Raw genomic sequence first — 13,145 nt, 5'->3', positions numbered from 1 at the left:
AAGAGGCATGAGCATTATGATGGTTTTCACATCAAGTTGGCAATAATGTAATACTTTAATTGATAAAACTGACATTGGTTGATGAAGCTGAAAAAAATTAAAGAGGCTTCATTTTCTGTGATTGTATATTTTGAGTTAGAATCATATCAGGGCTGGACTAAGTCTAAAGCAAAAAGATATTTGGCACCATTTATCTGCCAATTAATTTTACACAGTATTATAAATTGTGGTATTTTGTACATATGGATGCTGGTGCTTCCATATTTTTTATTTCAAATTTCATCTATTCTTTAAATCTTTCTTAAATGGCCAATCTTGCCTCAAAAGGCAGAGTAGAGACCTGCAAAAGGGCTTGACTTTAAGCAAGAATACCACAAAGACATTTGTAACTGTGAGACTTCCTTTCTAAATTAAAGACCCTTCAACATCTCTCTAGGCATCAAACACAAAGAAATGTCTATGGAAATCAAAGTTGATGACCACCAGTAGGTCAAACCACCTGAGAAAAATCTAGAACTTGTCAAACTTTAGCATGTATCAGAATCATATGGAAAGCATGTCAAACACTGATTACTGGGCCCCATCCTCAAAAGTTCTGACTCAGTAGGTATAAAACAGGGCTCCCGAAATAACAAGTTCCCAGATGAGGCTAATGCTGCAGACCAGAGGCTACACTGTGAGACCCACTGACCCGGAATACCACACCCAGGTCCTCCTCAGAGTACCTGGTTAACAGTCACTGAGTAAATGTAAAATTAAAGGTTCATTTGCTAGACTACAGGAAGAAATATACTCCTTTCAATTATTTTTCCCAATGAAAAAAAATGTTTGAACAGAGTGTCATATAGCAACATACTTTATACTTGGTCTAAATTGCGGCCTAGCCCGCCCAGAAATTTCCCTGAGCTTTATCATGATTCCTGGAGGCAGCCTGATCCGGGGCAGGTCAAAGTAGTTTCCAACAGGAGGCACAAGAACGTCAGAGGGGTAGGTGAATTCTCTATCTTCCTCGATGGTCAGTGGCAGAGGGGATGGGCTTGGGGTAAGGGCAGGGGAGATCACACCGTTGGCCTCCACCTGCCACTGGCACCTGAACAGACAGAAGAGAGGTTCTTCACTTCCTCTTCTATCTGGAAAGCTACTTAAAGTATGCAGATATATCAAGCACATGAAGGATCCCATTATGCATTAAGTATTCATCAAATCTCCAGGGGCTACAGAAAAATGAACATTACATGAAACCACACCTTTGTCTCCCTAATGTTTTGTTATGAAAACTTCTAAATATATAAGAAAAATGAAAGAATTACATGGTTAACACCCACATACCCACCACACAGATTCTAGAATAAACATTTTGCTTGGTTTGCTCGATCACCCACCTACCCATTCTTTTGGGGATCCTTTAATTTAATTATGTAATATTTGAATCAGAGAAAAGCATATGCCATTCAAGGCTGTAATTTCAAATTTCGTAAAGAAAGGGCCAGAAGGCACTTTTGGTGTAATCTTCATATTATCTCTTAGACACAATGATACCCATAGGATTGTCAGGCAGTAGGCACAGTCGGTTGGAAACATACCAAAAGTAATTTTCCACATAAAGTCCTTTTTCCTTTGTGAGCACAGCTTGCCCAATTTGAGCCTTTTGTTACCTTTGTAAAAGTTTGGACCGCAAGAGCTCCTGACAGACTTCTTCCTCTTTGGTCATTTCTGGTCCATTGTACAGGATTCTTAACATGGAGCAAGCTAACACAGACAGACCTAAAGCCAGGTCTACCAAAAAGGGCAAGCCTCCCGACACATCCTCTGAAGACTCCTATAATGCAGACAGGGGCAAACCACACTGGTCAGTGTCCGCGGTGGAGGCGCTGCCTGCACTGCCCGTCCGCACCACTGGGGCTCACAGAGCAGCACCAAGTATCATCGCTATGCAGCACGGGGACAGCACCCAGCACCGTAAGTAGATAGGTGTGACAGGAATGACCACAGAGTGAAATCTCAACACAGTTCTGGAGAGAGAAGAGCCGATAAGACTCCAAATCAGAAACAGCACACATCACATGCAAGACTCTCTGGATAGCTGCCTCTCTGCTGTGCATGTCTGCATATAAATCACTATTTCATTTTGTCACCTCCACCCTGTGCCCAAACCAAGATGTTGTCAATGACTACACTGAATTCAGTCAACAAGTATTTATTGAATGCCTGCTGCATACCAGCTTTTGTTCTAGGTGCCTGAGGTAGAGCAGAGAGCAAAACAAAGACCCCTGCCCTCGTGGAGCTTACATGCTAGCAGATAATTCCACACTAGAGAGTCTTGGCTTGGTCAGACTTAAGCACCTTCCAAGTCTGAAATATATTTTACAAACCAGGCAACTCAAGAGGTGAGTAGAACTCCTCTTTTTTCCAGGTGGAAAAAGAAATTTTTTACACAGATTCCTAGAGTGAGTAACTGACACTGCTAAAAGGAGCAGATTAAACTTCCATCCAGACTATAACATGAATAATTAAGCAGACAGAGCCAGGCTAGCAAGAAGAGCCTTTGGGAATAGAATGAAAATAATCTGATCCTACTACTCTTAGAACCTAGAATCCAAGTGCTTACTTCTGTTAGGTGTTATTAGAGTCTTCTTTACCCTATGTATGGGAAGATGCTGGAGGCAGATCACCTCTCCAGGTTTTGAAGGTGGGGCCCCTAGCAATGGATTCTTTCTGTGCTGAACTGATTTTAGGTCCCACCTAGTTTTATTCCATAAAACTACTACTTACTATGAGTAGTCTACTGCTGCCAAATGGAAGAGATGGGTGAGACAGCTCATATTTTGCCCTGTTTCCAAGGCAAATATGATGTATGTAACCAAGGCACATAGGAGAAAGTACATTATGTCACAGCAGTGGTTAGATTCCAGTACCTGAGCGCGAACTGTGCAAGCAAAGCCCCACATAGCTTTATCAGGAGTGTTGTGTTCACGGCCACTTCTCATTTCAAAGGAGAAGGTGACTGTATCTCCTTCCACCTTAAAATTTAAGGGGGGGAAATGCACTTTAAAAACAAGACACACAATTTTCAAGAGAGCAATGAATTTTAGAGAGCGACTTTCAAAAGGACCACAGCAAATACTTCACCCCTTTTCTCACTCCCTTTTTTGATTCAAATTCCATCCCCTCGCATTTGGATACCAACCTTTCAGGTGTCACACCTGACCAGTAGCTTCTGGGACAAGTCATCTGTGAAATGGGCCATGACTGCCCAACAGCAGGATCAGAGTAAAAATTCATTAAATCTTGAGGATAATTTCAATAAATTACTCAGACTTCTATCCTTTCTGCCCTCCCCTCTCCACTTCACCACCTGCTTGTGCCAACAGGGCAGGCAAATGGCCAGCATCTTGAAGAACACAGAGAGAGTTCTGGAAGACCTTGTTCTGTATTGTAGAACCAACACCACAAATAAGAAATAAAATGCAGGAAATCAGAGAACACTTATAAGTGTTTTGTTGATCCAGATTTGGGTGCATACAGAATATGCCCTGGAAGTAACTTGCGATCTGTGGCTGAATTAAAGAGGTTATATAACATCTGCGAGATAAAGGCTCCAGGAATAGACTTTAGAGAAGTTTTCAGGTTTTAGTGGATATTTTGGTTCATATTCATATTCTGTGTAGCTATGCTGTAGTTTAGGGGTCCAGATTACAAAGCATGGCTCAAATCTCATCAGTGTGAGAATGAGCTATCATTTTTGCTCCAAAGGCCCAAATTCATTTGAGAACATTGATTCCATACTTTAAACTGAAATGGCCCTATGGTTCTAGGATACTACCATAAGGGAGTTTAGAAAGAAGGAAGCTGGAAGAACTCACCATCCTTTTAATGGGCAGGGAAGGAAGTACCATGAAAACCGCAGTCCATGGTCTAACCTGAGGAATAGATACAAGTTCTAGAGCATACAGGGGCCTGATGCCCTTTAAGTGAAAGGAGGGTCATTCTGAATGAAGTAGTGAGTTGACAGGCCTGGCAAAGTAGCTCCACCTCAATAAAAACCTCATGGCAAATTTTTCCTGTAATTATAGTTATTATTTGGGCCTATGAGGAATGTAAGTTCGTATTTCTTTTGTAGGAAGCAAACATGACTGGATACCATACCTTCACCAAGTCTTTCGGCCAACCAGTTCCTAAGACACTACGGCTGCCATATCCCAGTGTATTGCCTCCATACTCAGCAACCTTCCTACTGTTTGTGTTAGGCCCCGCGTATATCACCAACTTCAAAACAGAAAATATACTGTTAGACTGTAAAAGAAAAACAAAAACAACATCTACAAATAAAAAGGCTGCAAAAAAATGTTGGTTTAAAAATACATTTATAACCAGGCACTGGTGTCACTATAGTTCAACTAACATTTCCTGATTTTTTAGGTACAACTGATACTAGGTTAGATGCAAACAACCACTAGCATTTACAGGGCAGCACAGAATAACAAATATTACCACAGTTTAACTGGTTTGGGGACCTCACATTCAAATAATTATACTCAGCTTTATACATATATATATTTTGAAATAACTATTTTAATCTTAAGTCATGACATACATCTTATAGCAGGTAGAGTTTGCCCCCTTAAGTGTTCCCCAAAATTTAATAAAGTGAGCAAATGCAGATGGAAAGGGTTACGTCTAACACAACAAAAGTTAAAAAAAAGAAAAAAAAAAGAATGAGGCCTTTCAAAAATGCAACTAATTGAAAATAAGCCATATAATATTGCTTAATGGTACAAAAAGAAAAATGACACAAAATTGGGCCAGAAAAGGGGAGGCTTCTTCTTGGGTCAGTTTTCATGTATCAATTCTTTTCTTCAATAAAGGCTGTTCATTTACATCCAATTAATGAACTTTCTAATATTCAGGAGAAACATTTAGAGGTCATTTGCATTCAAATAGCTTCACAGAAAGAATAAGAATAAGGTTTCTATAAATATCAAATCCTGTCTTCTAATGTAGGCTCTGACCTCCTCTGCCTGCATGGGGGAGCTTAGTTTGGATCTAAAAGCTGCCCTTTTAGTTCTGGACACTTATCATTTTATGATTTCTTACCCTTTTGGACCTTCTGCTGACACCAGCCAGGGACCACTGGGAAAGTAACTGTTACTTTTATCAATACAGTAAGGCTCCCTGAGCCTTCAACACAACACTAATGTCCACTGCGGGTATAGGTCAGCATACATCAGAAGATGCAAATTACTGGTTTTCAAAGGAGAAACCTAATGACACAAACTAAAATGACAACCAATCTCCTCCACTTTCATTTCAAATTGTTGTATCACTTGAATCTAGGAAATGGGGTAGCTAATGCCAGGAGCTATGAAGTGGAGTAGACTTAGGAAGGCCACTGAATCCTCTCATTTCTAAATCCTCTTGCTACCAACTAAAGTTAAGTTTTGCGGGCAAGTCTTGAACCCCTCTGCACATCTGGGAAGCTTTACTATCCTAGAATATAATGGAAAAGAGGATTCTATAATTTGCCCAGTAATGTGTTGCACCATGTCACAGTAAACACCATTAAGAAGTCCTTTATTTTTAGCTTAAAATTTTCCCTGATGGGATTTAAGACCATTTGCCCTTAGACAAGTCACAGAGGAGAGAGACAACAGATAGCTAACAATCTATACAAGATAGCTAACACTCTATACAAAAACAGACCCATGTATGTACAAAGCTATTAGGTAACATTCCCTTGTTCTTTTACATGTTATGTATCACAATTTCATTGGCCTTTCCTCAGAAGAGCAACAAGATGGTTTATGATACAATTACAAACAGAGGAAAATATTCTAACCCTTAAAATGTTTCCTTTTCCTTATGCCTTTTAAGCACTTTCTCAAAATCTATGTGAGTCCTTAAGTTTCGGCAAAGAAGAACAAATAATTCAAATGAATAGAAACCAGTTCCTAGCACATCTGAAACCCTTCTGAAAGGCCACCTTCTCCCAAAAGATACATGAGAAGCCCCAAGAACTGGGCAGGAAGACCTTGCTAGATGAAGGGATATCACTCATCTACAGGAATTCCAAGCACGGAGGGAAGGCAGGAGGTAAGCAGAAAGAAAAGGAAAACTTTCTTTAAGTGGGATCTAAGCTTTTGAAAAGCTTGACGAAAGTCCACTTTGAGCATGTCCTGAAACCACTGTTCTTAGACTGCACAGGTGCAGGCTACTTAACTCCCCAGTCACTACCCTTTCAGGCATTATTTAGGAAAGTTCTCCTAAGAGAGATCTGCAGACAGAAATAAGTCAAGAATGGTGACCAGGAGCAAAGGAAAATAAGAAGCATCTAAGAAATAGGCTTATTAGAGGTGGAGCTAAGACTAAACCAGCTCTTGCTTACTTTGTCATAGTCATACTGTGAAGAACATCGGCTATCAAATCTCAGGTACAGGCAACGAGCTCCTGGGATGTGCACAGTCTCTTTAAATTTATAGTTGTCTCGGACAGGGTGGACTGTTTCCACAGTCTTTCCGGCAGCCCATGGAGCAGGAATCTTTAAACCGGTAAGAAAGCCTGGCTCTTCTCTCTCTTCCAGCATCCTAAAACCAGCAAGGAAAGGAAAAAGAAAATGTATACATGGTGAAATCCAACAAAAGGTTAGGAAATTTCTCTTTAATTTTCCACAGCATGCAGTATGACAACATTGCAACTTTTAAATGCTTGGTATGAGTGGTGATAAGAGACATTTTTACAATTCCTACATTTAAGGTTCTGTTTTCTCTATTGTTGTTAGACAATGTGTTTATATATTTTCCCTCTTTTTTCAAGGGGCACACCCAATTCAAATCCAGGAGAGGACCTCACCAACTCTCAAGTAAAGTTATTCAGAAGAAAAAAATTTAAAGGTACCATAGAAGACCTGTAAGACTGGCCACCTTCCAAATTCCACAGGGTTAGGGTCCTGTACAGGTTCCTTTTGTTAATATCTAAATGTCAACAGTTGAAAACTCCAAGAATCTATGTGACTACTTTTCACTGTAATTTCTGCTAAAGAAAAGTGCCTTCAAAGTCCTCTTAGCTATTGTAAATGAACTCTCAAAGATGTCACAGCCAAGGTTGTGGAATATAAACCCCCTAAAACCGAAACTTAACTCATATGGAACTCTCTTTTTCTCCTTTACCTCTGTGCTACCCAGTGTGGTAGGTATTTAGTCAAATGTAGCCATTTAAACGGAATCTAAGTTAAATACAATTTAAAATTCAGTTTCTTGGTCACATTAGCCACACTGCAAATGATCAGTGGCTATGGCTGATGGTATTGGACAACATAAATTTTTGTCACTGCACAAAGCTCAGTTGGGCAGCACACTCTCTAGAGAAGCCTAGAAGTCCTTCCTTTCTGATTAATATTTTTAAAGACAGCTTTAATAACACGGTGGACATACAATAAATTGCACATGTTTAAAGTGTACAACTTTATAAGTTTGGACATTTATGTGTACCTGTGACATTTCCTCCTTCCTCTTGGTAATCCAGGCACTCACTTCTTTGCTTTCTATCACTAGAAATTATTTTGCATTTTCTAGTTTTATATAAATGCAACCATGCAGTATGTTCTTTTGGCGGGATCTGGCTTCTTTCAATCATCATAAGTACTCTGATTCATCCATTTTGCTGCATATACCAATTGTTTATTCCCTTTTATTGCTGAATAGGGTTCCATTGTATGGACATACCACAGTTTGTTTATCCATTCACTTGTTGATGGACATTTGGATTGTTTCTTATCTTGGGTAATTCTAACTAAAACTGTTATGAACTTCACATATAAGCCTTTGAAAGAACTTATGCTTTCTTTTCTATTGTTTAAATTCCACTTTCCTTGAAGTGGAATAGCTGGGTCATATAGTAGGATGTGTATGTTCAACTGTTCAAGAAACTGTCAAACTATTTGCCAAAGTCATAATATTTTACATCTCCACCATTAGTACACGAGAATTTCTTGTAACATTTGACGTAATCTCTCGATCCATGGGGCAATTTATTCTAACCAGTGCCTACAAATCTACAAATCAATTTTATAATTATTTGTAAAATTTTGGCCCTGAAGTCTCTTTCCTTCCTTTCCCAGTTAGATAATCCTTGCTGAGAAATCATCATCATAAAAGGAGAAGTAGGCTTTCACCAGAAGAAAACAAGGCAGGGGTTCCTGCAAGGAAGCAGCATCTTTCACCTCTCATCGGGGAACAGCCTGCCCTTCTGGTCTGATGCACCACATGGGGAACAGCCCACCTCGGCAAAAACTGGACACTGGGTTTTAAGCAGCAAAGCCGTCTGAAACACAAAACCATCATCATGTCTTAAAGTGCTTACTGTCAGTTATCTGGATGGTACTAGAGCCAAATTTAGCATTCTCACTTAAGTAATCTTTTTACAATCCTAGTCTGCCCTCCTTCATGAAGAAATGATTTGCTACTTAGACCACTTAACACCGTTCTATTTAACACTGGAATGGATCATTTATATTAGTGGCCAATAGCCAACAAAGACTCAGGAGACCAAATACAATGGGAGGATCTCAGTAGCATTAGAGATCAGCATTTTTACAGCAGAAAGGCAATTAGCACTTGCTAAAAGATTGCAGTAAGTGATTTATCTAGCAAAATGTTTTCCCTTAATATTTCAGCTTATTTTTATGTCATGATATTTGTCTTCATTCCATCGTTATTTCCTTGGTTTCTGAAAGCCATGATTTTATTTATTCTGCCGCCAGTGAACACACACAGCCACATGAAGCGAACTGGCGGGAGCAGTTCGCTTTGCATACCAAGAGTCATACCTGACTGGTATAGAGGACCAGCTGCACCAGCTGAGGCATTAGGGCATCGGCCATGGTGAGGGTCTGTAGATTTGGGTGCATCAGGGAGGTTAATAACACCGGGAGAAGGTGACCAAGCATTGTAGCCTTGGTAACTTGTTCCAAGCCTTTTAACCTACAAAAAGTTTGAGAGAACACACAGCTTAAGCAATTCCTGATTATGTAAAAAAGCAACTAACATCATCCTTACCCACCAAATTCTCTTAAGCTGCATCTCCCTGAACTAGTTAAGTAGCACTCAAGAGTTATAGCAATTCAGTTCATAAATGTCCCACCTTCTACACTTAAGAAGAGGGAGAGACAGAATTTGGGTAACAGATTTCACCTTCAGCCTGTGATTTTGCCCCCCCCCCCCAAAAGCTTACATGGTGCATTTCAAAGCATCTTTGATGAACTTTATCAATGGGCTCTAAAAAGCAAACAATTAGCTAGGTAGTTACTACCTGCAAAGTTCCCTCAGCTCTGGGGCTGCGGGTGACTGTGCGGCACTGTCTCTGATAGGGAGCCCGAAAAGCTTACATGGTGCATTTCAAAGCATCTTTGATGAACTTTATCAATGGGCTCTAAAAAGCAAACAATTAGCTAGGTAGTTATTACCTGCAAAGTTCCCTCAGCTCTGGGGCTGCGGGTGACTGTGCGGCACTGTCTCTGATAGGGAGCGAGTTAACCACTACACCTGCCGACAGCAGTGACACCCACCTCTGGCCTAGAGAACTGGCTCATGTGGGCAACACAGGCAGAGTTTTCATTTGTCTTTAAAAGCAATCCTTTTTGCCCCCAGTTTATTGAACTATAATTGACATATAACACGATAAATTTAGGGTGTACAACATAGTTTGACATATGTATATGTCATGAAATGATTATCAAAAATCACATTTTTAATACCTCAATCCTCTGCTAGAAGAATTAAGGTCTATGACTCACCCAAAGACAGATGTGGGTCATGTAAATTCTCTAAGGCTATTTAGGATACTGGGGTTGGAACCAGAAATGACCTCACGGCTCCCAGGCTTGCAAACTGTACCCCCACCCCAAGGTAGATCTGCACCACACCAGCAGTGGACCCTCATGTCTTAACAAGCTCCAGTGCAATACCCTTCTGGATTATATTGTTCTCTCAGTTCCAACCAGCCCATGTACTCTCTGGGAGTGGGCAAGAAACAGGGTTACTGGAAGAAAAATTACTCGGCAGGGCTGTTACAGATCAGCATCTCTAACATTGAAATCATTGATACACACAGTATGTAACTCATCTCCAACAGCAAACCACAGCAGAAATGTTAAAGGGGAGGACTGAGAAAGAGCTTTATTACTGGGAAAGAGAAATTTACCCTCTGTACAGGTCACTCCTATATGCGATGAAGTAGAATTACAGGAAAACCTTGAGAGATCATGTCAGTGTCATCTTTTGCATAGCAGTTCATTATCTTTATCACTCAGTCACTCCCTAACGGTAGTGATCATGTGGAAACTAAGAGCACGTGGTGCTGAGCTAGAGAACTGAAGGAAAGACCTATTTGGGAGAGATGTTGGTGGAAGACCCAAATGTCAGAGCTGATGCTAACTTTGTGTCCCCTACATCATGGCTGTCAGCCCAGTTTCACCTAAAAGCACATTAGAGTTTGATTGCACTGGGCTTTGAAACACTTGCCATTTCAACCTATTCTCACAAAAATCCCTCTATATTAAACGAACATCTGATGTTCTGTTCTAAAAGATTTCGCTGTCATAAGAAAATTCTTCTTCCTTAAGGGCAGCAGGTCCCAGTTCATGATCCGTTTGTTCCCTCACCTCTGCTCACGGTCAGTTATGTCACTATGTATGAGGGCAGTGGTGACCTGCTGCAGCATTTCCAACACTTCATCACATCCAGTCAGGATCTGGGTGGCAAGAGCCAAGATACTGACCTTTAGCTCCTAGGTAGAAAATACCATAATGTTATTTTTAAGCTTTGTGATGAATATACACTCACAATGACAACATGAAATGACATATCTAATGATGCATTCCCAAATTAAATAATGAGGTGGCCAGAATAGTCCCACAACAGTAAGTTCTGCTAGCATGGCAAGTAGCGATTTGATTTGGGAGGCTAAGGTCTGGAGTGCTGACAGAAATACACAGTATTTCACGGGGAGCACACCGAGTCCCTAGGAGAAAAGGCATTTCTCCTATTCCCTCCAGCACAAGAGAGCTCCCAGTGGCCAGCCCACAAACTGTCCAGGTGCAAGATTGCCTTGGGTGGGATGAGGATAGCTAAAGAGAAAAAAAGAAGAGTAAAAGGCGCATGTATAGGCGATGAATAAAATGAGACAAAAACACAACATTCTGAAACAGTACAAGTGACCCTTTTACTTAATGTCTTAAACGCTAGAAAACAGGCAAGTTTAAAAGTTCCATTAAAGTAAGTAGCAGGCAGTTACAGGCTATTAAACATTAAAAGTAACTATTAGAAAGTTCATGGGAGTACAAACACTAAATAACATGTTGAGACACTAATTAAGATCACAGACATGTTTAGTTTACAATATTATTTGCTATTAAAAAAATATAACCAAACTAACCCTTTAGGTGAAATCTGTTTTTCAGTTTTTCCAGAAATACTAAACAACCCAGCCTAGCCTGCCTTTACCAACACTATTTCTTTCCATGGATTAGTTAAGTACTATAATCTTTTTTTTTCAAATGGAAAACACTGGTTTTCATTGTTGGAATTTTCAGGGTATTACTGATTTTCTTGCTATGAAGATATTTCTATCCTTAAGAGAAAAGGAATCTCTGACTAGATGAGATAAATCGTGGTGTGGGTTGTACTAATCCTACGAGCCATCGTCTGCTGACTGCACATACTGCAACAGCTTAGTGGCAGGTAGTGGCCATACCTCGGCTCTAATCCTCTTAGCAAAACCTAACAGGTTTTCCCAACTAGGAAACTAAGGCAAGAGAAGTTAATAAATAGTATCAGGAATTTAGATGATTAATTCATGCCTTTTCATCTGTGTAAAAACTGATTACATGAGATAAGCTCAAATATGCACTACCAGGTATAAGATTTATCTAGTACATATGCATAAAGGAGTAAGGAAAAGGACAAACTCTAATGGCTTTCATAGTCAATTGTGGCTTCCTTGGTTAATATTTCAGTGTGTTTCAGTCCACAATTTTAAGGGAGAATCAAGTTCTTACTGATTTCTCTAATTCTCCCCCACAAAGTTGAAATTCTGAAGAACAATGCAAACAACAGCCTCAAGCATCTGTCAAAATTATAACAACCACTGCTATAAAAATATCTTTGGACTGCTATAAATTGTCATGTGGGAACAAGTTATTGAGTTTACACAGAAGATAACTTCAAAATAATTACAGAAGATGAACTATAGATTTAGAGATTAAATTATTCAATATAAAGATTGTGAGAAAATTATCACCTTTTTAAAGTTACTTGAATCAAGAGAATCAACCAGCCAAAATGTCAAATGGTTTAAAACGTGAGGCTCCCAGATTTATCCATATGTACAAATTTCAGATGTGTATGAGATCACTTGTAAGTGCCATATTTTATAGTTCTTTAAAAAAAGATGAAAATAAACAAAGCAAAAAGATTGACAGGAGCACACAGATGTCACATTATGAGAGTGTCACAAATATGGCAACCACTGTGCAGTGACATCAAACTCTATGAAATGAGTGACCTAATATTACCTCTCACAAAAACATGAGCCACATGGTGAAATCTGACATCATAATACACAGAAATTTAGCCAATTAAGCTGTGCTTTACATACGGGGTAGAAAGCTTCTCTAGAATAAAGCTTGGTGTTTACCTGTACCTTCAATGTCTCTCCCTGCAAGGAGTTGTCACTGTCATCATTCTCATCAGGTTTAATCAAAATAGTGTTACTGAGAAGGTGGTTCTGAACTGCCATCAGATAGCGCAGACAGGAGGATGCAGCCTTTAATACAAATAAGGGTTTTTAAATGATCTAAACCTTAGTGAAAGAATGGATCATGTAATCCTCATGTGCTTAAAAGATTTCGACAAGGGAAGCAAAAGAGAAAGTACAGAAAACAGAGCAAGTTAGTTTCTTAGGTGACTTATTTCCACGTAGCTTTCAATACATAATCTGACACACTTAACGTGCCTCTCTGCCTTCTGTTTTGCAATCCTCACTAATCACTGGTACTTGAATTTGTGCCTCTTAATAATTCTTCTTCCCCACCCTCTTCCCCTCATATGCATCTCCATTAGAAAAGAGTCTACCCAAACCTTAAAAAAATTATT

At 39.6% G+C, this 13,145-nt stretch overlaps 1 protein-coding gene across 5 annotated transcripts in view; it reads right to left on the bottom strand.

Moving 5' to 3' along the window:
• Positions 1-13,145, bottom strand: part of HECTD4 (HECT domain E3 ubiquitin protein ligase 4) — a 177,916-nt gene that overhangs the window by 68,936 nt on the left and 95,835 nt on the right. For 2 of the 5 annotated variants that reach the window (XM_036929526.2, XM_036929522.2), the window contains exons 17-25: positions 12,688-12,816; positions 10,655-10,779; positions 8,822-8,975; positions 8,216-8,316; positions 6,383-6,581; positions 4,147-4,293; positions 2,916-3,020; positions 1,656-1,819; positions 857-1,090 (exon numbers count right to left, since the gene is read on the bottom strand). In XM_036929526.2, coding sequence (XP_036785421.2) covers positions 857-1,090; positions 1,656-1,819; positions 2,916-3,020; positions 4,147-4,293; positions 6,383-6,581; positions 8,216-8,316; positions 8,822-8,975; positions 10,655-10,779; positions 12,688-12,816 — 1,358 coding nt within the window. The remainder of the gene's footprint in view (positions 1-856; positions 1,091-1,655; positions 1,820-2,915; positions 3,021-4,146; positions 4,294-6,382; positions 6,582-8,215; positions 8,317-8,821; positions 8,976-10,654; positions 10,780-12,687; positions 12,817-13,145) is intronic. The other 3 variants (XM_036929524.2, XM_036929523.2, XM_036929525.2) reach the window with 3 other exon arrangements.

The sequence above is a fragment of the Manis pentadactyla genome, chromosome 14 (genome assembly GCF_030020395.1).
Source record: "Manis pentadactyla isolate mManPen7 chromosome 14, mManPen7.hap1, whole genome shotgun sequence".
In the NCBI taxonomy this organism is placed as follows: Eukaryota; Metazoa; Chordata; class Mammalia; order Pholidota; family Manidae; genus Manis; species Manis pentadactyla.
This window is presented reverse-complemented; position numbering and strand designations above follow the sequence as displayed.